This window comes from Lactuca saligna, chromosome 5 (genome assembly GCF_052625555.1).
Source record: "Lactuca saligna cultivar CGN05327 chromosome 5, ASM5262555v1, whole genome shotgun sequence".
Classification (NCBI taxonomy): domain Eukaryota; kingdom Viridiplantae; phylum Streptophyta; class Magnoliopsida; order Asterales; family Asteraceae; genus Lactuca; species Lactuca saligna.
The window spans coordinates 297,204,347-297,227,506 of record NC_136421.1 but is presented as its reverse complement, the minus strand read 5'-3'; the positions used below and the strand labels follow the sequence as shown (position 1 = coordinate 297,227,506).

Below are 23,160 nucleotides of genomic sequence, written 5' to 3'. Positions count from 1 at the left end.
AATCACTTTCAAAAAAGAAAAATACAACAACAAAACAAAAAGGTATATAAAATATAAGAGTAAATTACACGAATGGTCCCTATGGTTTGGGGTAGTTTGCATTCTTGGTCCCTAACTTATTTTTTTAAATCGAAAGGTCCCTACTGTTTGTTATTGCTACATACTTGGTCCCTGTTGTTTGTTTTTGTTATGCGTTCGGTCCTTATCTTACGTAAAAAAAACAATTATTTAAATAGAGAAAAATGATAGGGTAGATAAGTTAAAGAGTGGGGGTGGGGTTGGAGGTGTGTTTATTTAAATAAATTAAAAAATCAAGGAAAAAATAGACTTTTTATGTAAGACGGGGACCAAACGTGTAACAAAAATAAACAGTAGGGACCTTTCGAGTTAGAAAACAAGTTAGAGACCAAACACGCAAGTTACCCTAAACCATAGGGACCATTCGTGTAATTTACCCAAAATATAAAAAAATATAGTTTTTAATATATATATATATATATATATATATATATATATATATATATATATATATATATATATATATATATATATATATATAGAACATGTTTATTGACAAGTAATTTCCTTTTAAAAATGATAGATGTTAAAGAAGATAAAGTTGCTGACAAAAAGAAAAACCATAAAATGAAGAAAAAGGAAAATGAATAAGAACTTCAAGGTACATTTTACAACTATATATAAATAATTGAGTACTTGTTTAATTCCTCATATAATAGTTATTTATCATTCTATAATGAAATTTTTTATAGAGAAAAAAATGAAAGAAACGGAAACAAAAGCAAACAATACTAGAGAAAAACAAAAAAGCTAAAATAGAGCATGGAGAAGATGACGAGAAGTTTCCACCATTAAAAACAAGGGTTGCAACACAAAGTTTATGGAAAGTTCTAAAGTTAGCGACAACTGAACAAAGAGTCTGTGTAGAAAGCTTAGGTTTAAAATCAATCTTAAAGATGACATTGGATGTAATTCCTTCAAGAATAGGCTTCTTTTCTGTGTTTAGCTATGACTATACTCTAATGACTATACTCTAATGATTTAGGACATAAAAGGATAAAAGTAACAGAAGAAATAATAGGAGAAATTCTTAGGGTTAAAAAATGAAGGCAAGGATCTTAAAACACTTGATGACTATGAACAAGACAACATCACATTGATTAAATGGAAAGAACAACATCCGAAAATAGCAAAGTTTGCTCAAGCACTAGTAGATCTTATAGAAGAATCGCAAATTGCAGATGAGATGTTTGTCCTGAACTTCATTATACTTTTCGTCAAGTCAATCATAGAGAAAACATCATCTGGATCCATAGAAAGTAGATCTTTGATGAAGTTGATTAAAGTTGAGAATAAAGCAAATATCAATTGGTGCAAGTATATCAGTAACACATTGGTTAAAAGTAAAAAAAAAAATGGAAGCCAACTTGTAAAAACAACTACTATGCCGGACCATTACCATTTCTAATTATAAGTATAATTTAAAATAATTTAATTTCTCAAAAAATAAAAATATTTAATACTAATCTTAATTAAACGTATGTTGTTTTCATTTATCTTACAACTTCTGTACGTGCATAGAACTCAATGTGTTCAACAATAGTTCATTAAAAGAAGAATAATACCACTTCACTTCTGGAACTATAGGAGACTGAAAACAAGACAAACCAATGAAATTACAAATGGAAAGTTTGGAATAGTACAAATTTTGAAGAATATGGAGATTATTGAAGATGATGAAGAGAAATATGTTAATTTGGTTAAGGAAGACAATGAAAAGAATGAAGGGGAATTTTCAAATTCAGATGACAATAAGGATATTGGTGCAGAGGTAATACAACATATAACTAAATTTTGAATAATGAAATAGAAAAATTATATAAATTTCATATAAAAAGAATAATCATGATACTATAAAAATATTATGACTATATGAATACAAAAAGTAATGATTAAGTTGTTAATTTAAGTATTGAAAATGAATTGGTTGTTGATATTAATATTAATAAACTATGACTAGAATTTTAATATGTAGATATAAAACATAATACATGATAACACATGATTAATTAAATTGTGAATTAGCTATTAAGTTGTGAATTTCATAAAATTAAATATTAGTTTGTTTTATTGTAATTTTGTTTATTATGAAATAACAAAATACTTACACTACATGGATTTTGCTTGATGATTGAAAAAGATTAAAAATAATAAAACACAAAAATTAATCATTATACTATGAAATTATTGTTACTATATGAATACAAAAAGTAATGATTAAATTATTAATTTAAGAATTTAAAATGAATTGATTGGTGATATTAATATTACTAGACTATGAATAGATTTTTATTATGTGGATAAAAAATAACACATGATAACACATGTTTAATTAAATTATGAATAAGTTGTTAAGTTGTGAATTTCGTAAAATAAAATATAACATATTATTAGTTTGTTTTATTTTAATCATGTTTATTATGAATTAAAAAAAATACATACACTACAGGGATTTTGCTTGATGATAGAAAAAGATTACAAAATGACACTAACTTACAAAAAGAGAATGGAAGAGACATTAGTGAAAACGAAAAAAAAAACATGCGGATGACATAACAACTCAAAGATGGTTTGTGAAATATCTAAGTGTATTCAAGAAACATATTGGTGAAACATCAAACGTGAATGAAAATGAAGTTCATGTTGAAAAGGAAATAGAAGGATTAGAAGATGAAAATCCAACAAAGGATATTGCACTTCAAAAATCAATAGTTTTATTTACAGAAAGAGAATGAAGTACATCACACTGAAGTTGACAAAACAGTGAATGTAGAAGAAGCTGAAGAAATGGTTGTGGACCAAACAACAAAAATACAACCAGGAAATCAAGAAGAAGAAGAAGAAGAAGAAGAAGAAGGAAATAAAAGGAAAGGAAAGGAGAAAGTTGAAAAACCAATGAATGCATAAGAAAATCAAGAAATGGTTGTGGATCAAACAATAACCACACATGAAGCAACTGAAGAAGGAGAAATAGTTAATACAACTCAAAAAACACCAATAGTTACTGATTATCACTCTATTCCAAAATCGTCAATTTCACACAAACATTGGAGTCACCAACCATTTATTCTTTGGTTAACAAAGTTGTTCAGGAAAGCTTAAACAAAAATGCTTTAACTTAAAGTCCCAAGCAAAAACAAGATGAAATAACTTGCACACCATCTGTTCAAAAACTATCTTCTCAACCATCTTTTTCACTTGGTCTAACCCCATATATCAAAGACGATGTAAACTCTCTAAAGCCTACTACAAGATCAAGCAAAGATTAAGAATATAAAAAGAGAAAAAAAAGATGAAGAAGGAAAAGTTCAAACAAAAAAAGGAGGAAATAAAGGGAAAGGAAAAGAAATTTTTATTGAAGATGAACATGAAGAAAAAAGTTTCAAAAGAGAAAAAGGAAATATCATTCCAAGAGAAAATTACTTTTCTCATTATAGTGGTCGAACAGTTGAAGCAAAAGATGCGGTATTTGTTGAAGAAATACTAATGGCAAACTCAATATTTTGAATGCAAAGAAACCACAAATAATTTAATATTTTCAATAAAAAGTTAATTAAAATTAACTTATGAAACAACAATTATTTTTGTAAAAAATTATTCACAACATAATATATATTAAAAAAAATGTTTTAAAATATTTAATTATTAATAGAAAAATTTTAACAGGGTAATCATATTAAAAAAATAATAATAATAAAAAAAATAAGGATGCAGTAGAAAGAATTTTCTTTGAAACGTTAATCCCAGGTGCCTACTTCCACCACAAAGTCATTGATGTAAATGATGAGGAGAGCAAAAAACAAAAGGGATCTCCATTTTGATTTTATTTTCCAACAGGAATCATAGTACGTAAAATTTATATTATGTATATAAATGTTAATAGATTAACATAATTCTAACAAAGTAAATATTTAATATATGTAATTGGTTTGAAGATATGACAAATAAAGAGATACCAATGGATGATAGATGTAAAATGTTTGATAAAAAAGCAATAGAAACAATGAAATTGCATCCACATGCACATGATTTCGATAAACTTGGATTTGTAAGTTACAACAATCATATATATATATATATATATATATATATATATATATATATATATATATATATATATATATATATATAATGACATTTTATAATTTAATATAAATGCAACTATTCTTTCCAATCAAGAAGAAAATGCATTACTCTTTGTTATGTATAAATCTCAAAAAGATATCAGTAGTTTTGATTGATAGTCACAAATGAATGTCGAATATTGATGTTGAATATGGGCTATTACCACAATCTTTGGTAAAAATTACTATTTTAGATTTATTTGCATTTAAACTGTGGATTTTAATAAATTATCAAAATGAATGAATTTATTTTCTTTGTAATACAGGTAGCATTTATGGCAAAATTTATGATGGAAAGAGGATACCAAAAAGCATTTTATTTTCTTACTAAATTTTTTTTATTATTTAAAATTAATTGGTGGTAAAAACAACAAATTTGAGGAAAATATAGTGGCGTTAATGAGACATATGAAATGTTTTCAAGGACAAGTTCAGAGAAGATGAGATTGTGACATTGAGAAGGATCAAAAGGAACACATTTTTTTTCACTAAACTAAGATTAAAGTATCTCATAAAACCGCTACCGAATGATATCAACTTAAATAGGAAAAAAATAGTGGATGAAGGAATGCAATTTGATAAAAACCCAGAAGAAGAGAAAAAAATATTGGTGAAGAATGTAATGCAGAATCATAAAGAAAGATTTAAGTTCATGGAAGATGTTTAGAAATTTCAAAAAAAATGAACAAACAAGAGAACAATGGTTTATGTAGCATTTATTTTCAAAACATTTATTTATTTATTTGTTTTTTTGTGTTGGACAAAAATGCTACTTTGTTATGGTTACTGATAAATTTATTGTTTAGATATACGAATTTCAACATTATATAACTATGAATGTTTAAAATTTATAATGAAATATCAATGTTTTATATGAAAAATTAAATTGTGTGTAAACGAATGTACAATACATCTTTTATTTAAACTGTGATTTTTTTTAAAACATATGTTAAAAAATTTAAAATAATTTCAATGAGTGACTGTAATCTTGTACATGATATATAATTTTTATTTTTTAAAAATTAAATTGAGAACAAAACATTAGCAAAACCAAAGTTGAAGAAATAATAAATGTTAAGCTAAACAATTGTTAAAATATAAAATGTCAAAATTGTAGTTATATTAAATCAAAAATTATCTGAAGTATTATATTAATAAATGACATTGTGGCGGTTTGGTAATTAAAACAAAGGTATTAGGGTTTTAACCATTTTGGTAAATAAGAGAAAACTCATTAAAAGCTAATACCCATTACACTCAAAGTAGATAAAAGTGTTCTACTCTCGATTTCAAGAAGCAAGAACATAAAAAAAGTTCGAAATCAAGACAAATCTACTTACTACAATGACAAGAAGACAAAATACAAGAGCATTTCAAAAAGATTCGAATGAGAATACGATAAAAAAAGAACAAACATCGAGGAAAATGAACGATTTCAAAAAGCAAGAACATCACAAAAAGCTCAAAATCAAGAAAAATCTTCTTACTACAATGACAAGAAGACCAAATACAAGAGCATTTCGTATATATTTGAACGAGAAGACGACGGAAAAAGAATAAACATCAAAGAATATGATTTCAATAGAAGAAGTTCAAGCTACAGTCACGACACAAAAAGAACGAACATCGAAAACGATGATTTCAACAGAAGAAGTTCAAAATACAGACAAAACAACACTCATCAAAGAAGGTAAAACCATAAATACAATATAAATTATGATAAATTCAAAAAACTTGAAAAATAAACTAATATTAAATGATTTCATCGTTAAATCTTTGTATTTAGTTATAACATAAAGCTTTTAGTATGCATGTATTAAACTATAAATAAAATATTTTATAGATTTAAATATACAAAGAGTTTTAGGTTGACAGCATAATAATGATTTTAAACTATAAATGTTGAATTTTATAATGTGAATATATAATAAATATTTTTATAGATTTATATATTTAATATAATGATTTTCAATTGTGAATGATGATAATGATTTAAAAATGTGATTATTGAATATTAAATATATATATATATATATATATATATATATATATATATATATATATATATATATATATATATATATATATATAATCTTTTAAACTAAGAGAAATGATAACTGATAAATGTTGAGATTATAAAACATAAAATTATAATTTTAACTTTATGTATTTATCACATACGAAAAAATGATAATAGAACAAGCAATGTATTTAAAAAACAAAAATTAAACTGTGAAGTTATTGAAATTTTAACTGTAAATTTACCTTTAGTGTATATAAAATATCACATATTTAATAATACGTTTTAACTAACACATGATTTAATGTAAAGATGTGCAGGTGAAAATCAAAGAAAAGAAGATAAAGAAACTGAATCTAAAGAAAGAACAAAAACAATTATGACAAAAACATTGATAAAGAAACTAACAAGACATCTTAAAATCAAAAAAGAAAACAGTCAAATGATAAATAAATCATACATTAACAGTAAGATTTAAATTATGTTTCTTATTCTTAAAAATCTTAAATTTTCAATTTTCTTTTGATTATATTTTCAGATAATGGAAAAATCATTTTGATGAAAAAAATCAAAACAGGGAGCTAAATATGTTCAAGGGAAAACAAGACAAACAATATCACAAACACCTAAAAATATACATCAACAAAATCAAGGTACAATATACAATTTTTTTTAATTATATTATATAAACTAAATTGTGAATTATCTATTAACTTGTGAATTTTACACTATTCAGGTGTTGAACAAAAGTAAAACAAATCAGTTTCAAAAAAGAAAAATACAGAAACAAAACAAAAAGTTATATAAAATATTAACAAAATATAGTTTTTAAAAAATATATAAAAATAAACAAAATATTTATTGACAAGTGATGTCATTTTAAAAATGATAGCTGTTGAAAAAGATAATGTCGTTGATAAGAATAAAAAATAGAAAATGAAGAAAAAGGAAAATGAATAAGAACTTCCAGGTGCATTTTACAACTATATATAAATAATTTAGTACTTGTTTAATTTCTTATATAATACTTACTTATCATTACATAATGAAACATTTTATAGAGAAAAAAAGGAAAGAAACGGAAAGAAAAACAAACAATAAAAGAGAAAACAAAAAAAAGCTAAAAGAGCATGAAGAAGATGATGTAAAGTTTTGATTTGATACAATACAAAGATGAAGAAGATTTTGACATCATTAAAGAAAAAGGAAAAGAAGTTGAAAAAGATCCAGATGCAGAAGAAAGTGATGATATTGGTGCAAAGGTAATAATAAAACTTTCTATATTAAATTGTGAACTGCATCTTAAGTTGTACCTATAAACTAACAATAATTTAATACTTTTTGCAGAATTATTTTATTTTGAGAGAAAGTGAGATTAAAATCATTTTGGAGTGTAGAAACAGAATTCAAAAAACATTAGAACGTGCACTTCAAAAATATCCAGATGATAGAGAATTATGTGGATGGTTTGAAAGGTTTGTGAACATTTACAAAGTGTTTAACAAAGATATCGGCGAATCATCAAGAAAAAGAGAAAAAGAAGATGAAAATGAGATAGGTGAAAAAGAGTTTGAATATGAGTTACAAATAGAAAAAGGTGAAGAAGAAGCTACAACAGAAAGAGAAGACGTTAATCCAAACTTCGAAGATAAAATGCCAAACACACCAAATATGGAGGCTAAGCAAAAAGATTATCTTACCAATTAATCTAAAGGAGAAGGTGGTATCAAAAACAAAAATATAACATAACAAAAAACTTAAAATTTCAATTAAAATGACTACTATGCAATACAACTTACAAGAACAACAAAAAACAAAGAAGAAAAAGGAAATGAAAAAAAGATAATTGAAGAGACGAATGATCAAGGAAAAGAAAAGAACAAAATGTTTATAAAAGATAAAAGAGGACAACGACTAAAACAAACCTTTACCAATCACCTTACATGAGGCGGACAGTTGAAGTGAGAAAAAAGTTAGAAACTGTTGAGATAAGGATTTCAAAATCCATATTCTCACTTCAAAAGGATCACAAGTAAGTGAATGATTTTAATATAAATAATATTTAAAAAAACTTAATTAAATTTAATTATATTAAGTGAGACAGTCTGGGACACACAAGAGAATGTTCCTACAAATACTTCACAAATGGCAAACCCAAATCCTTCAATGGAAGCGGAGGTGTCATCAATCTAATGCAATGGTTCGAGAAAACTGAATCAGTCTTTGAAATTTGTGCGTGCCCCGAAGCAAGCAAACTTAAATTTGTAGCTTGCACTTTCTTTGACATGGCCCTTACCTAGTGGAACGGCCATGTCAAGTCATTATCCATCCCAGTGGCTAATTCAATGAGCTGGGAAGAACTAAAGAATTTAATGTTGTAGGAGTATTTCCCGAGGGGCGAAGTGCAAAAGCTTGAACAAGAGATGTGGAACCTCAAAATGATAGGCTCTAGCATTGTAACCGATATCGCCAAATTCAATGATCTAGCTATACTGTGTCTCGGGATGGTCACCCCTGAGAGTAAGAAGGTGGAAATATACATCTGGGGACTATCCCCCCCACATTCAAGGGAACGTGATAGCTTCAAACCCAATTACTTTCGATAGTGCCAAGCACTTGGCCTAGAAACTCATCGATCATAGAGTTCACCAAGGCATAATGACCCTAGTCCCCGAGAAAACAAAAGGGAAGCAACAATAAAATGAAGTTATGGAGCAAAAAGAAGGACTAGCCAGCATAGGACCCCACCAAGAAGCAACAAATTGTTGTTATTCACGCTGCCACCACCCCTACCGCCCCAATGCCATTAAGACAATAGTTCAGGAACTTACCAAAATGCAACAAGTGAAACTTCCACCACACCGGCGCTTTCCGGGAAATGCACTGCAATAACTGTAACAAAAAGGGTTATATAGCTCGTTTCTATAAGGCGCTAGGACAACAAATTACCCAAGCTGCCAATACCGAGATAAGCCGAGCCTGCTACGGCCGTGGAGACATCGGGCATCTAAAAAGAGAGGAACCAAAGGCAGGAAACACTAATACTGGCAATATGGGAAGAGTGTTGGCCATAAGGCACGATGAAGCAGTTGAAGACATACTTAACCAAAAACTACAATAACTCAATGAAATGTTCACAGTAGAAATGGCAAACGGTAAAATAGAAAGCACTAAGTATATGTACATAGGAAGGACTTTAACACTAAACCAACATTCCTTTAAAATCGATCTAATGAGGATCACAATAAGAAGTTTTGATGTCATTATTGGCATGGATTTGTTATGTCTCTACTGCGTCGATATCATGTGCTACGAATAGGCCGTTCGCCTTAATCTGCCAAGTAACGAAACCCTCATCATTTATGGCAACAAACTCAGCGCAAAGCTTCAAATCATCTCTTGCATCAAAGCCCAAAAATACCTACGCAAAGAATATCACGCCTTTCTAGCTCAAGTGGCAGATAAGAAGCAGGATGTGAAATACATCAAAAATATTCCTGAAGTCTGTAACTTTCTTGATGTATTTCCAGAAGACCTTCTAGGAGTACCACCTGCACGACAAGTCGAATTCCGGATCGAATTAATTCCTGGAGCCACCCCACCAGCCAAATCCCCATATCGTCTAGCACCAGTAGAAATGCAGGAGTTATCCATCCAGCTAAACGAAGTACTAACCAAGGGATTCATTAGACCAAGCTTCTCTCATTGGGGAGCAACGATCCTATTTGTAAAAAAGAAGGAAGGATCATTACGAATGTGCATCGACTACCGAGAGCTTAATGAGATTACCATAAAAAACCGATATCCCCTACCCCGAATTGACGACCTGTTTGACCAACCTCAGGGGAAAAGCTATTTCTCAAAAATTGATTTGTCATCAGGATACCACCAACTACGAGTCCAGGAGGAAGATGTTCCAAAAAAGGCGTTTCGAACCCGCTATCGTCACTACGCGTCTGTAGTTATGCACTTCATATTAACAAATGCACCCGCGATGTTCATGGACCTAGTGAACTGCATATTCTGACCTTACTTAGACAAGTTCGTGATTGTATTCATCGATGACATTATGGTGTATTCGCGAAGTGAAGAAGAGCATAGTCAGCACCTTCGACAAGTTTTAGTGACATTAAGGACGGATAAGTTATATGGAAATTTCTTAAAGTGCAAGTTCTGGATACGAAAAGTGGACTTTCTTGGTCACGTGGTCAGCAAGGAAGGATTACATGTGGATCCCTCCAAGATCAAGGCATTTGAAAGCTGAGCAGCACCAAGAACACCTACAGAAATCCATCAAATCCTAGTCCTTGCCGGCTACCACCGATGGTTCAGACAAAACTTCCCCATGATCACTAAACCCCTCACCCCCTTGACTCAAAATGTGTAACCTTCAACTGGGGGAAAAACAAGAGATGCATTCCAAACGCTAAAGCAAGCCCTTTGTAGTGCACCGATCATGTGCCTACCAAAAGGAACAGAAGATTTCATGGTCTACTGCGATGTGTCCAAACAAGGACAAGATTGTGTACTTATGCAATGAGGAATGGTCATTGACTAAGCCTCAAGACAGCTAAAGACACATCATGTCAACTACACAACACTTGAACTTGAACTGGGGGAAGTAGTATTTTCCCTGAAGATCTGGAGGCACTAACTTTATGGTACGAAGTGCACAATATTCACCGATCACAATAGCCTCCAGTACATCCTCAACCAAAAAGAGCTCAACATGAGGCAAAGATGATGGGTAGAACGACTAAACGACTACAAATGAGAAATTCGTTATCATCCCGTAAAATCCAATGTAGTAGGAGATTTGCTCATCCGAAAGGAATACTCGGGGTCGCAAAGTGAAATCATTAACCATGACTATCCATTCACACTTATCCATGTAGATCAAGGAGGCTCAGCTGGAAGCCTTGAAACCCAAAAATATACTATTTTAAGTACGGAAAATACTTATAAAATTCAGTCTTCGGACATTTAAGACTACAGTTCATTTTATTAGAAAATATTGGATTTTCTGAAATAAACATTATCATTTCACGAATAACGGCTTACAAATCGTTTTATGGACAATATCGGATTATCTGGAAATCAAAAAACGATACTTTACACAGAATGGCATACATTTTCTCATACAAACGCTTATGAACTAACCAACTTAATTGTTGATAGTTTTTCAAAACAACCTGTATTCTTAGAGAATCAGTAATCAGCAGCTTTTGAAGATGGGATGCTAAGGTACCAGTTTAAAACTCATTTTGTCATCATATTGTAATTTATTTGGAAACATGTAAACTCATGCAACAATGTAACCTTTTAAATTATATTTATGATGGTTGTGTTTGCTATGTGCCCCTCCTACGTGCAAGGTATGCTAGTACGACCTATGTGCCGAAGAAAGACCAACGTACCACCGAGGGTACGCCCAACTTAGTCCGAGACAGAGACCTATATAAAGGATGCGAGGCTCATCCCCAAAATTTACACCTTCACCCTTATCTCTCTAACTAACCTCTCTCTAAACCTCTACTAACCTCTAGTAACTTCTAAGTGCTATAGGAGAGCCCCGGAGCACCAAAAGGCTCTGAGAAAAGTAGCTTCTTGGCTTGGAAGTTCTGACTCTACAAAGCATGGTTCTTAGCCAAACCTCTTGGTAAGTGAGTTATGCTTACCCTACAATAAGTATTGCTTAGGTTTAAATCTATTATCTTTATTATGAGCTTATAAACAACATATATATATATATATATATATATATATATATATATATATAATATAATATAATATATATAAAGTGTTATTATAATATCTTTTAAGTACTCGAGATACGGGGAATCTGGTTTGAAGGGCCGCATAGGGTTGTTGGATTTTAGTAGTGCTATAATGCCAAAATGGTCCTGTCCTCCGGTGTTTCATGTCTAGATCCTGTCTGTACGTAGTGGTTGAAAAGTACTATTTAACACTTATAAAACAACATCGCTCGTAATTAGTTACAATAAGTATTAGACTAAAATCTAGTGGTAATAATACTAGGTTTCGTCGAAGGAAAATAGAATTGTTAGAAGAGAAGCACTGCCCAAGTTAGGAATCATCACTTTAACAAGTGTGTGCATAGTTACTTTCATCTTACACACACACACACACACACATATATATATATATATATATATATATATATATATATATATATATATATATATATATATATATATATATATATATATATGAAGTATTTAATATAAATTACGTGCTATGTGTGCATATTATCTGTGATCTTGATATCTATGTTGGGTAAACGATTTATACATGTTTTAAATGATTTAAGCTATATATGTATTTTATATCTACGAATATGTTAGGTAAAATATGGGTAGTTAAAGTAGTCAATACGTGATGAAATAAAATGATGAGAGGCCTTGATGTTTACGATGATCCAGTTATCTAGTGGAGTATAGATGACGACCACGAACAATGTGACATCCCCATTTTCACGGCCAGAAAAGACCGATTTTGTTTATGCTTTATAAAAGTCAGAGTACTTCTTTTCATAAAAATGTTGCGGAATTTGTTCCCACAAAAACACGATAAATACGTTATTAAAACATTTTCGAAGAGACGTATTTTATTCATTTTAAAACATTTGGGATGTCATTGTCAATACAGAAACATAAGCATAAACATAACTTACATTTATTTACACTAGTGATCTACATCTCTTTAATCTCTTAGCGTAATGTGACTTCATATCAACACCTGTGAATAAATAAACTGAGTGGGTCAGGTTGGGAAACCTGGTGAGTACATAGGGTTTTCAACCCACAATAATATAGTTATTATGTTTAAACAATCAAGCAATTAAACCCAATTACCCATCCCCATTATCTTCTTTTCTCTTAAGGATCTACCCTTAGAATCAGCTATTTCTCGTTCATTCATTCCTAAGGATTATCCTAAGGAATCGGCACGAAGTCCATCGTTACCAAAGCTTATAGATTACAACTAGTGAACACATAGTCCAAAACATCTGGTAAACACTTAGTTCAAAAGTAACTAGTGAACACACTTAGTTCAAAATACCTAGTGAACACACTCAGTTCAAAGATACGTAGTGAACACACTCAGTTCAAAATACCTAATGAGCACCTAGTTCAAAAACACCTACAGATTACGAGCTTACTAGCGTTCCACCGGACCGTCTAGTATCGCCCATGGTCATCATCTATACTCCACTAGATGACTGGATCACTGACAACATTGATGTCTCCCATCGTGTTATCACAAAACAACTATTTCATCTACCCATGCTTTACCCAACACATTTTGTAGATATAAAATACATATACAATTTAAATCATTTAAAACATGTATAAAAATCTTTCACCCAACATAGACAACAAGTATTCAGACAATATGCACACACAACACGTAATTTATATTAAAATACTTCATATCTATGTGTAAGATGAAAGGGATTATGCACTCACCTGAGAAGGTGGTGACTCGGTACTCGGACAGCGCTTCGTTTACTTTAAAATAATTTCCTTCGACGAAACCTAGTATTATTACCACTAGATTTTAGTCTAATATTTACCATGACTAATTATTAGTCTTATTATTATTATTATTATTATATAAGCGTTTAAACAATACTTTCCAACCACCATGTACAGACAGAGGCCAGACATAAAACACCGGAGGGCAGGACCATTTTGGCATATAGCACTTCTGAAATCCAACAACCCTATGCAGCCCTTTAAACCAGATTCCCCGTACCGCGAGTAGTTAAAAAGATATTATAACGACACTTATATAAGTCATAATAATAGCTCAAATATTTATTATAAATTTATAATAACAATACTAATTTTAAATATAAACTATATTTAAAATAGGGTAAGCATAACTTACTTACAAGGGGATTTTAGCTAGGAGTCGGGCTCTGTAGGGGCAGAACTTCGTCGCTGAATCTTTCTAGGAAAGATTCGTGCAACACTTCAGCGCTCACCTTACTATACTAAAACTACAGAAAGAGAAGTCGAATCACGAGGGACCGAAATGCTCGGGGATAAGAAGAGAAAGACTCTTGAATTAAGAGAATGGTGCAAGAAATATGAGAGTCCAAACCTCTTATTTATAGTAATTGAATTTACAAAAACTACCCTCCATAATTACTTAATGGCCTTTTAGTTATATAAACAACTAAACACCCCTTTATAATACTATTTTAAATAGATTTAACGATATTTGTAGTAAACTAATGTCGAAAGAACTCAACAATAGTCTTATAATGACTGCATCGTCGATACCTTTCTAATGATATATACATATGTATATATATGTCTACGTATATATGATTTATACTTTATTTTAATACGTAAATATGTTTTTATAATTTGTAACTCGTTCATACGAACTCCGTTTTTGACGTTATTTATATCCACGTGTAAGTGGAGACGTGCTCTACAACTTTCGTTTAGACTCCGTCGGCTAATTTTGACTTTATTTTTAAAGTTATATTTTTAACAGGCCGGGACAGGATTGGTCCGTTAAAATCTCATAACTTCTTCATCCGATGTCCATTTTCATCTGTCTTTTTATCATTACGCTACTAATAATGAGATCTTCGATTCTTGTTTAGGTCGTGTCGGCTAAAAATCGCTCGATCTAATATTCGAGTTTCGGACTGTACACTGCTAAGCCGAATCTTAGAAAAATCACAACTTCTTCATACGAAGTCAGATTTGGGCGTTCTTTTTATGGATTTTCTCGGTTTAACATATTCTACGACTTTTGTTTAGATGACTAAGGCTAAATATCGCTCTATTGTAAATTCACTTTTTACGCTTCCCGGTGCCGTGCCGGTTCCGTCGCGAAACTTCGACGAGTCATAACTCGGATTTCGGCGTTCTTTATATGTACGGAAACCTTGTGACATATACTACAACTTGTTTCAAATTTTTTATTCTAAATAATATTTTGTCGAAAAGTCATTTTCGACCCCTATTATCTCTAAATTGACTAGCCCAGATCTACGGGCGTTACAAACAATTCTTGAAAGTCTTGTGGAACGCTAGCAGGCTCGCAACCTGTAGGTGTTTAATTGAACTACGTGTTCACCAGATGTACTCCATCCTACTTATGGTTGCCTTATTTGACAAAAATTGCTATGGAATCCCTTGAGCAATGTTGTCCATCCCGATGAAAATCCTTAGGCTAGGTCCTTTGAATTAAATGTTTTAGGAATGTAAAGTGAGGATAATGAGAATGGGTAATCGGGTTAAATGATGTGATGAAATTAATAAACTTAATTATTTTGGGTTGAAAACTCTATGTACTCACCAGGCTCTCATGCCTGATCCACTCAGTTTCTTGTATACAGGTAGTGTCACAAGAGCATAGATGCAATGATCTAATGAGGGGTTTTGGATTATAAGCAAGTAGAAATAAATAGATGTTGTAAGGCCTATGTTGTTTCTGTTTATGCTTTTGATTTGTATTAACAGTGACATCCCGAGGTTATTAATATAATGAAAATACATTTCCTCGGAAATGCTTTGATAAATTCTTTATCATATATTGGGGAACAAATTCCGCAACATATTTCTTTAAAATATACTCTGATTTTCAAATAAAGCATAAACAAATCGTTATTTTTTGTTGTGAAATTGGGGATGTCACAGTTGTTGTTAGAGCATTAGTTTAAGCGAACTATTAATTTTTAGGATTTCAAGACTTAAACTTAGAATGCTAAGAGATGATTATGAGATGCCTTATATGTTATTATTTGATTGGATCTATGGTCTGTTGTTGACTATATTTAGAATCTTTATGTGTTCCGATTTCTAAACATTCGACTATGATATTAGAATTAGCATGTTATGTTTCAGAGTGACAAGGAAGATTTAAACGTCTATCGTAAATAAATATATAAATTCACCTACTTTGGTGTATAGATAGACTTGGCGTGAACCTGAAGTGGATTCAGAAACGAAAATGGAAATAGGAATCAATAACCTCAACCTCAAGTGATTGAATGTGCAACAGAAGTAGTAGTTGCACCTAAGCCAATCACAATGTCAGGAGTACAAGCCATGATTCGGGATATGATGGCCGAATAGAGGGAAGAGATAAGGAAAATGTTGCAGAATAATAGGGACGAATCTACGATGCCTGTTAAACAACCAAAACTAAATGAAGGACAATTAGAAGAAGGGAATTACATTAGCATCGTTGGTCAAGTTGAACCGCCAATGGTTAGAAGGAATAACCAAAATGAATGAATCGAGAGGAATAAATGAACGTATAAGGACTTCACAACTTGCAAGCCATCGACTTTCACTGGGAAAGAAGATCCTATCGGAGGAATGGAATGGATCTATGAAATGGAGCTAGCATTGATAACATGTGGTTTCAAGGGTAAGCTACAAACCACATATGTAGTGCATCAGTTTAGAGGTGGCACTGTTTGCTCGTGGAACACTCTACGGAAGACCATTAGCCCCAATAAGTCACTACAGCTGACATGGGCATAGTTCTTGGTACACTTTAAGCACACGTTCTACTCGGCCCAAAACCTGCTAGAGCTGGAGAACCAATTCCTGACTTTGAAGAAGGGAAACATGTCCATTGATGAATACGACAATGCCTTCATAGACAATATGAAGTTCGCTTTGTTCATCATCCCTGGCCAGCTGACAAAAATTGATAAGTATGAAAAGGGAATTCCATGGGAGTACAATGTGCCAGTACACCAAACACCTACTCTTTAGGCAGCTATCTGGGATGCCAAGTCTGTTGAGGAGATGATTAAGGAAAGAGTCGCCAACAAGGTTGAAGTTGGTGAGAAAATGATGTTTGAAGGATCTTCAAGGTCCAACAAGAAGAGCAAGTCTGGTTCCAAGAAGTTTGGAGGAGGATGTGAAGGTAAGTGGTGCGAGAAGTGTACAAAGAAACACTTCGGGAAATGTAGCGAGGAGGTGACTTGCTATAAGTGTGGAAATACTAGCATGGCGCCAACGAGTGCGCATCCAACAAGAGGGTGTGCTATGGATGTAACGAAGAAGGACACATTTAGAAAGACTTCCCGAAGAAGAAGGAGGCAGGAAGGCCTAACGTTCTGCAAAGGCTAAAGGTGAGAGCTTTCTAGATGACCCTAGAAGCCGCAAAGGATGCAACATATGTCACTTCAGGTACCTTTCTTGTAAATGGATTGTCTTCTAATATATTGGTTGATTCTAAAGCAAATTACTCCTTTATATCACACAAATTTAGTGGAAGACTAGAATTGCCTGTAGATAAACTTGATAATGCTATATAGTAGAAGTTGCCAGTTGCAAATTCATAATTGTTAGTGATTGCATTAAAAACATCATCATCGACTTGAGTGGAAACAAATTCCACAAGGAGCTATTACCCATTGAGTTGAATGGTTTCGACATCGTACTGGGAATGGATTGGTTTAGTGAAAATGATGTTGAGATACTATGCAAGAAAAAGATAGTGAGAGTAAACCCACCTGGAAAAGAGTCATTTATGGTGTACGAGGACAAACGTAGAGTGAATTCTGGAATTATTTCTCACATAAAAGCAAGAAAATGTTTGTCTAAAGGATGCATGTCATAATTGGAATTCGTGATTGATGCAAAGAAAGAGAAGAAAGAGATACAAAGAATACTAGTGGTGTGTGACTATTTGGAAGTCTTTCCCAAAGATCTTCATGGATTGCCCCCTGATAGATAAGTAGAGTTTCAAATAGACCAGTTACCAGGATCAACACCAATAGCAAGAGCACCATACCAATTAGCACCAAAGGAGATGAAGGATCTTATGATGCAACTTCAGGAGTTATTGGACAATGGTTTAATTAGACCTAGTTCATCACCGTATGGAGCTTCGGTGTTATTTGTGAAAAAGAAGGATGGAAGCATGAGGATGTGAATAGACTATTTGGATTCGAATAAGGAAACGATGAAAAACAAGTATCTATTGCCAAGGATTGATGACCTATTCTATCAGCTGCAAGGTTCTAGCTATTTCTTAAAGATCGATCTCAGGTCAAGATATCATTAGCTGAAGGTGAGAGAACAAGAAATTGAGAAGACCGCATTCAGAACGAGATATGGACACTACGAGTTCTTGGCTATGTCATTTGGACTAACCAATGCTCCAGTAGCATTCATGGATCTTATGAACAGGGTTTGTAAACCATTCCTCAATAAATCTATGATAGTGTTCATAAATGACATTTTGATTTACTCAAAGAGCCAGTAGGAGTATAGCAAGCCTCTACGAGAAGTATTAGAAGTTTTGAAGAAGGAGAAGTTGTACGTAAAGTTCTTCAAATGTGATTTCTGGATTCGAGATGTCCAATTCTTGGGTAATGTGGTTAACCAAGAGGGAATAATGGTTGACCCAGCAAAGATTGAAGCTGTGATGAAGCCGGTACGACCAAAAAGTCCCACAGAGATTCGACGCTTTCTGGGATTAGCTGGATATTACCGGAGGTTTATCCAAGGATTTTCTTCGATAACTTCGCCATTGACTGCTTTGACCCATAAAGGAGCTACATACACATGGACTGAGAAACATGAAGAGTCATTTGAGAAACCAAAGAAGAAGTTGTGTGAAGCACCGATTCTTTCTTTACCTGACAGAGTTGAAGACTTCGCGGTCTATAGCGATGCATATAGAGTTAGGTTTTGTTGTGTTTTGACCCAAAGAGATAAGGTGATAGCATATACATCTCGACAATTAAAAGAATACGAAAGAACTACCCAAATCATGATATGGAGTTGGCATCAGTAATATTCGCATTAAAGATATGGAGACAATATCTTTACGGAATAAAGTGCAAACTTTTCACTGATCATAAGAGTCTCCAGTATCTCTTTGATCAAAAGGAATTAAAAATGACACAACGATGTTGGCTAGAGTTACTCAAAGATTATGACACTGAGATACTTTACCATCCCGGTGAAGAAAATGTTGTAGTTGATGCTCTAAGTCGAAAAGTAAACTAGAAAAGAAAAAGGCAAAGAGCGTTAATAATTGAAGTTGTCTCAACGATTTTGGAAAGCATCAAGAAAGCTCAGGAAGAACCTTTATAGAAAAATGACCGAAAGGAAGAACGTTTAGGAAAAACGTTGGTATTCGGTACAAATAGTCAAGGATTGAAGGTATTCCAAGATAGTATTTGGGTGCCTAAGATGGAGGAATAAAGGATCTACTGATGGAAGAAGCTCACAAGACCATGTACTCGATTCATCTCGGAAACGCTAAGATGTATAGGGATCTAATACCCTACTAATGGTGGCCGAAGATGAAAGTCGATGTTGCAAAGTATGTGGCTGAGTGTGTAACATGTGCTAGAGTAAAGGCAAAACATCAGAAACCATATGAGAGTTTAGAACCTTACCTATACCCATAGGTAAATAGGAAGACATCACCTTGGATTTTTTGACTAAACCCATGACGAAGAACGATCACGACATGATTTGGGTAGTCGTGGATTGGTTCACAAAGAGTATATAATTCATAGCAGTCAATTAGGGATGGTCTATGGATAAGCATGCAAATTCTTATGTGAAGGAGGTAGTAAGACTTCACGGTGTTCCTTTAATGATTGTATCAAATCATGATAGTCGTTTCACATCAAGGTTTTGGAGGAGCCTACAAGAGGAAATGGGTATGGAATTGAGTTTAAGTACAACCTACCACCCGCAGACTGATGGTTAGAGTGAAAGAATGATTCAATAGAAGATATGCTAAGAGCATGTACCCTAGAATTTCAAGGTAACTGGGATGAACCCATACGACTGGTAGAGTTTTCCTACAACAATAGTTACCATTTGAGCATCAAGGTGGCACCTTATCAAGTCTGTATACCTTATCAAGCCTTGTACAGATAGAAGTATCGTACGCCGTCTTGTTGGCTTGAGGCTGGAGAAAAGTAATTTATGGGCCTCGAGATAGTCCATCAGACTACTGAAAAGTTGAAAGTGATTAGAGAAAGAATGTTACTAACTCAAGATCGCCAAAAGAGTTATGCCGAAAAAAAAGTGATGACCGATGACATTCGAAGTTGGAGATTCGGTTTTGCTAAAGTCTCACCGTGGAAGGGACTTATAAGATTCAGAAAGAGAGGAAAGTTGAGTCCAAGGTTTATTGGACCATTCAAAGTTCTTAAGAAGATTCGGAACCAAGCTTACGAGCTAGAATTTCCGAATGAACTAGATGGTATTCATAACATCTTCCATGTGTGTTATTTAAGGAAGTTCACGGGAGAAGTTCCCGATATAGTTCCACTTACAGAGTTAAGGATGGATGAAAATAAGAGGCTAATCGAAGAGCCCGAGGCAATTGTTGACCATAAGACGATGAAGTTACGATGCAAGATGGTTGACTTAGTGCTTGTGTGATGGAAACATACGAATGGACCAAATCTCACCTAGGAAACAGAGAGTGACACGATGAGTCGCTATCCACTTCTGTTTGCTAATGCATGATTCCAGGACGGAATCATCCTTAGGGGAGATAACTGTAACCTCTGTGTTTCTAGGCTAAGCATTAGTATGATGTCTAATAGTAAGGGTCAACAATTTTAACCTATTTTGAAGTAATAAAGAGGATTTATTTTAATATTAAGTGAATTATGTGATTTTATGTGCATTATACTTATTTATAAGATATAATAAATTCAGAATGAAAATAAGCATCAAAATTAAAATATAGATAACCCTAATACCTGTGAAGAAGGTTGTAGTGGTTGTGACAAGGATTCCAGAGATATAAAGAATGCCGAAATCCGAGTTATAACGAAGAAGTTATGACTTGTTAAAGTTTCATGACAAAACTGGCACAAAGTTGTGTGACGTAAAAAGTGAGTTTACGCTAAAGTACTTTTTAGCCTTAGTGATGTAAACAAAAGTCATAGTATACGTTAAACAAAGAGCTTGCATAAAAAGAACGCCCAAATCTAACTTTGTATGAGGAAGTTATGATTTTTCTATGATTTGACATAGCAGTATGCAACCGAAGATTTGAATATTAGATCGACCGATTTTTAGCCGATATAACCTAAATGAGAATCGAAGATATCGTTAAGAGGAGCTCAACGATAGAAAGACAGACGAAAATGGACGCCGAATGACAAAGTTATGAATTTTTAACAGACTTACATGTCCATGCTTGTTAAAATATAACTTTAAAAATAAAGTAAAAATTAGCCAACAGAGTCTAAATGAAAGTTGTAGAGTACATCTCCACCTGTGCGTGGATATAAAGAATGTCTAAAACGAAGCTCGTATGCGAAAGTTACAGAATTTTGAAGTTGAAAGTGTTGGATGCAAGGGTGAGTATGCCCCGCGTAGCCAAGTTGTACCCTAATGAGATATTTTGTTGAATGCATAATTCATGTTCTGTGACCTAGAAGTGGTCCTCATCAAACCAGACAATGGCATGTCTCTAAAATATGCTGAAATCCAACTTTCTCTCATATCAAACATTTTTGAAAACCATGAAATCTCTTGGAGCTTATTATCTTCAATAAAACTTCTCCATCTAATATCAAACTCATAAGCATCTATCCTAGAATCTGAAATTAGCTTATTGAAACGTTTCTTCAATTTCGTATGATTTGAAAGTTCGGCACATACTTGAAGAACACATATATAAAAAACATATATAAGATAAAAAACTTTAAAAAGATGATACAACTATTAAAATAGTAATAACGTATACAATAAAATTCATATGAATGATATTATTCATAACTTAAAAACATACTAACAGGTGAATGTAAAAAAATATAAATTTAAAAATACAAATATAAATAAAAAAATTCACAACTTATTAAACATATAATAATTAACATAATGAAAACTGAACTAAAAATAATATAATTTAACAAAATTCAAATCATAAACAAAAAAAACATAAAATTCACAATTTAACAAAAACAGAGAACATGAAAAAAAAAAACAAAATATAACAACAAAAATATATAATGATGATATATACAAAATAAATAGTCTAAAAATTAAAAATATATACCTTAGAAGGCAACTTTTGGGTTATGTGCCACATACATAACCGATGGCGTGAATCAGGAAATATTCTCACAATTGTTATTTTCATTACTACATCTTCATCAGTAAGAACAACAATCAATTGTTTACCAAAAGTCTTCAAAAAAGTTTTAAGGAGCCATAAATAAGATTCTGTAGTTTCACTACTCAAATGATTAATTGCAAAAGTGATACTCTTTCCACGGTTATCGATTCGTGTGAAAGGAACAAATACCGTACGATGCCTAAAAAATAAATCTATAACAAAAGTTATTATAAAAACAACAAAAGAAAATAATATAAGAAAACAAAATATAAAAAAAAATTACTTGTTCGTCCGAAACTTAGCATCAAAGGAAACAACATCACCAAATTCTCTATAATTCGCATTTGCAGCTTCATCAGCCAAAAAAAGTGAAACCAACTTTCCCTTATCACATATAAACTCAAATGTAAGGCTTGGATCCTCTTTCATTTTATTTAAATACTTATCAATTACCATCTGTGCATCATCCTTTCCAATGTAGATTGATTCTTGTGGTCAACAACCGTCCCTCCAACATTGTTTGAGCCTCTTAATTCTTCCATTATTTAGTATGCTTTCACTGGACCAATCTTTACCCTTCCCATCTTCTTAATGAATTCTTGAGCAGCATTGTCCAATTGCCTGTTAGACCTTAAAAAAGTTATATAATCATCTGTAACCAAATCATGATTATGCCTTTCTTCAAATTTGTATAGCTCAAAACCTTTGGAATTTCCTACTCTTCTAAATTTTGCAAAAGCTGGACATCCTTTCCTTTTAATATTGGAATTTTTGTGAGCCTTATTTTTTTTTAGGATCAGTCATGTTTACATAAACACTTTG

The 23,160-nt window shown here is 32.3% G+C and overlaps 1 protein-coding gene across 1 annotated transcript; it reads right to left on the bottom strand.

Annotated features, from left to right (window-relative positions):
- Positions 1-21,608: 21,608 nt before the first annotated feature.
- LOC145046915 (protein FAR1-RELATED SEQUENCE 5-like) lies at positions 21,609-22,794 on the bottom strand. The gene is made up of 3 exons (XM_078995177.1): positions 22,622-22,794; positions 22,314-22,537; positions 21,609-21,880 (listed from the first exon to the last, which is right to left on the bottom strand). The coding sequence occupies exons 1-3, from the start codon at positions 22,792-22,794 to the stop codon at positions 21,609-21,611; spliced, it is 669 nt and encodes a 222-aa protein (XP_078851303.1).
- Between the last annotated feature and the right edge of the window lie 366 nt (positions 22,795-23,160).

What these genes read in the sequence shown, in the direction of transcription:
- LOC145046915 (XM_078995177.1), bottom strand. Translation starts at nt 22,794, where the DNA reads ATGGTAATTGATAAGTATTTAAATAAAATGAAAGAGGATCCAAGCCTT. An exon ending in GCTAAGTTTCGGACGAACAA is followed by an intron (nt 22,538 to 22,621) that starts GTAATTTTTTTT and finishes TTTATTTTTTAG; the next exon opens with GCATCGTACGGTATTTGTTC. An exon ending in TGATTCACGCCATCGGTTAT is followed by an intron (nt 21,881 to 22,313) that starts GTATGTGGCACA and finishes GTGTTCTTCAAG; the next exon opens with TATGTGCCGAACTTTCAAAT.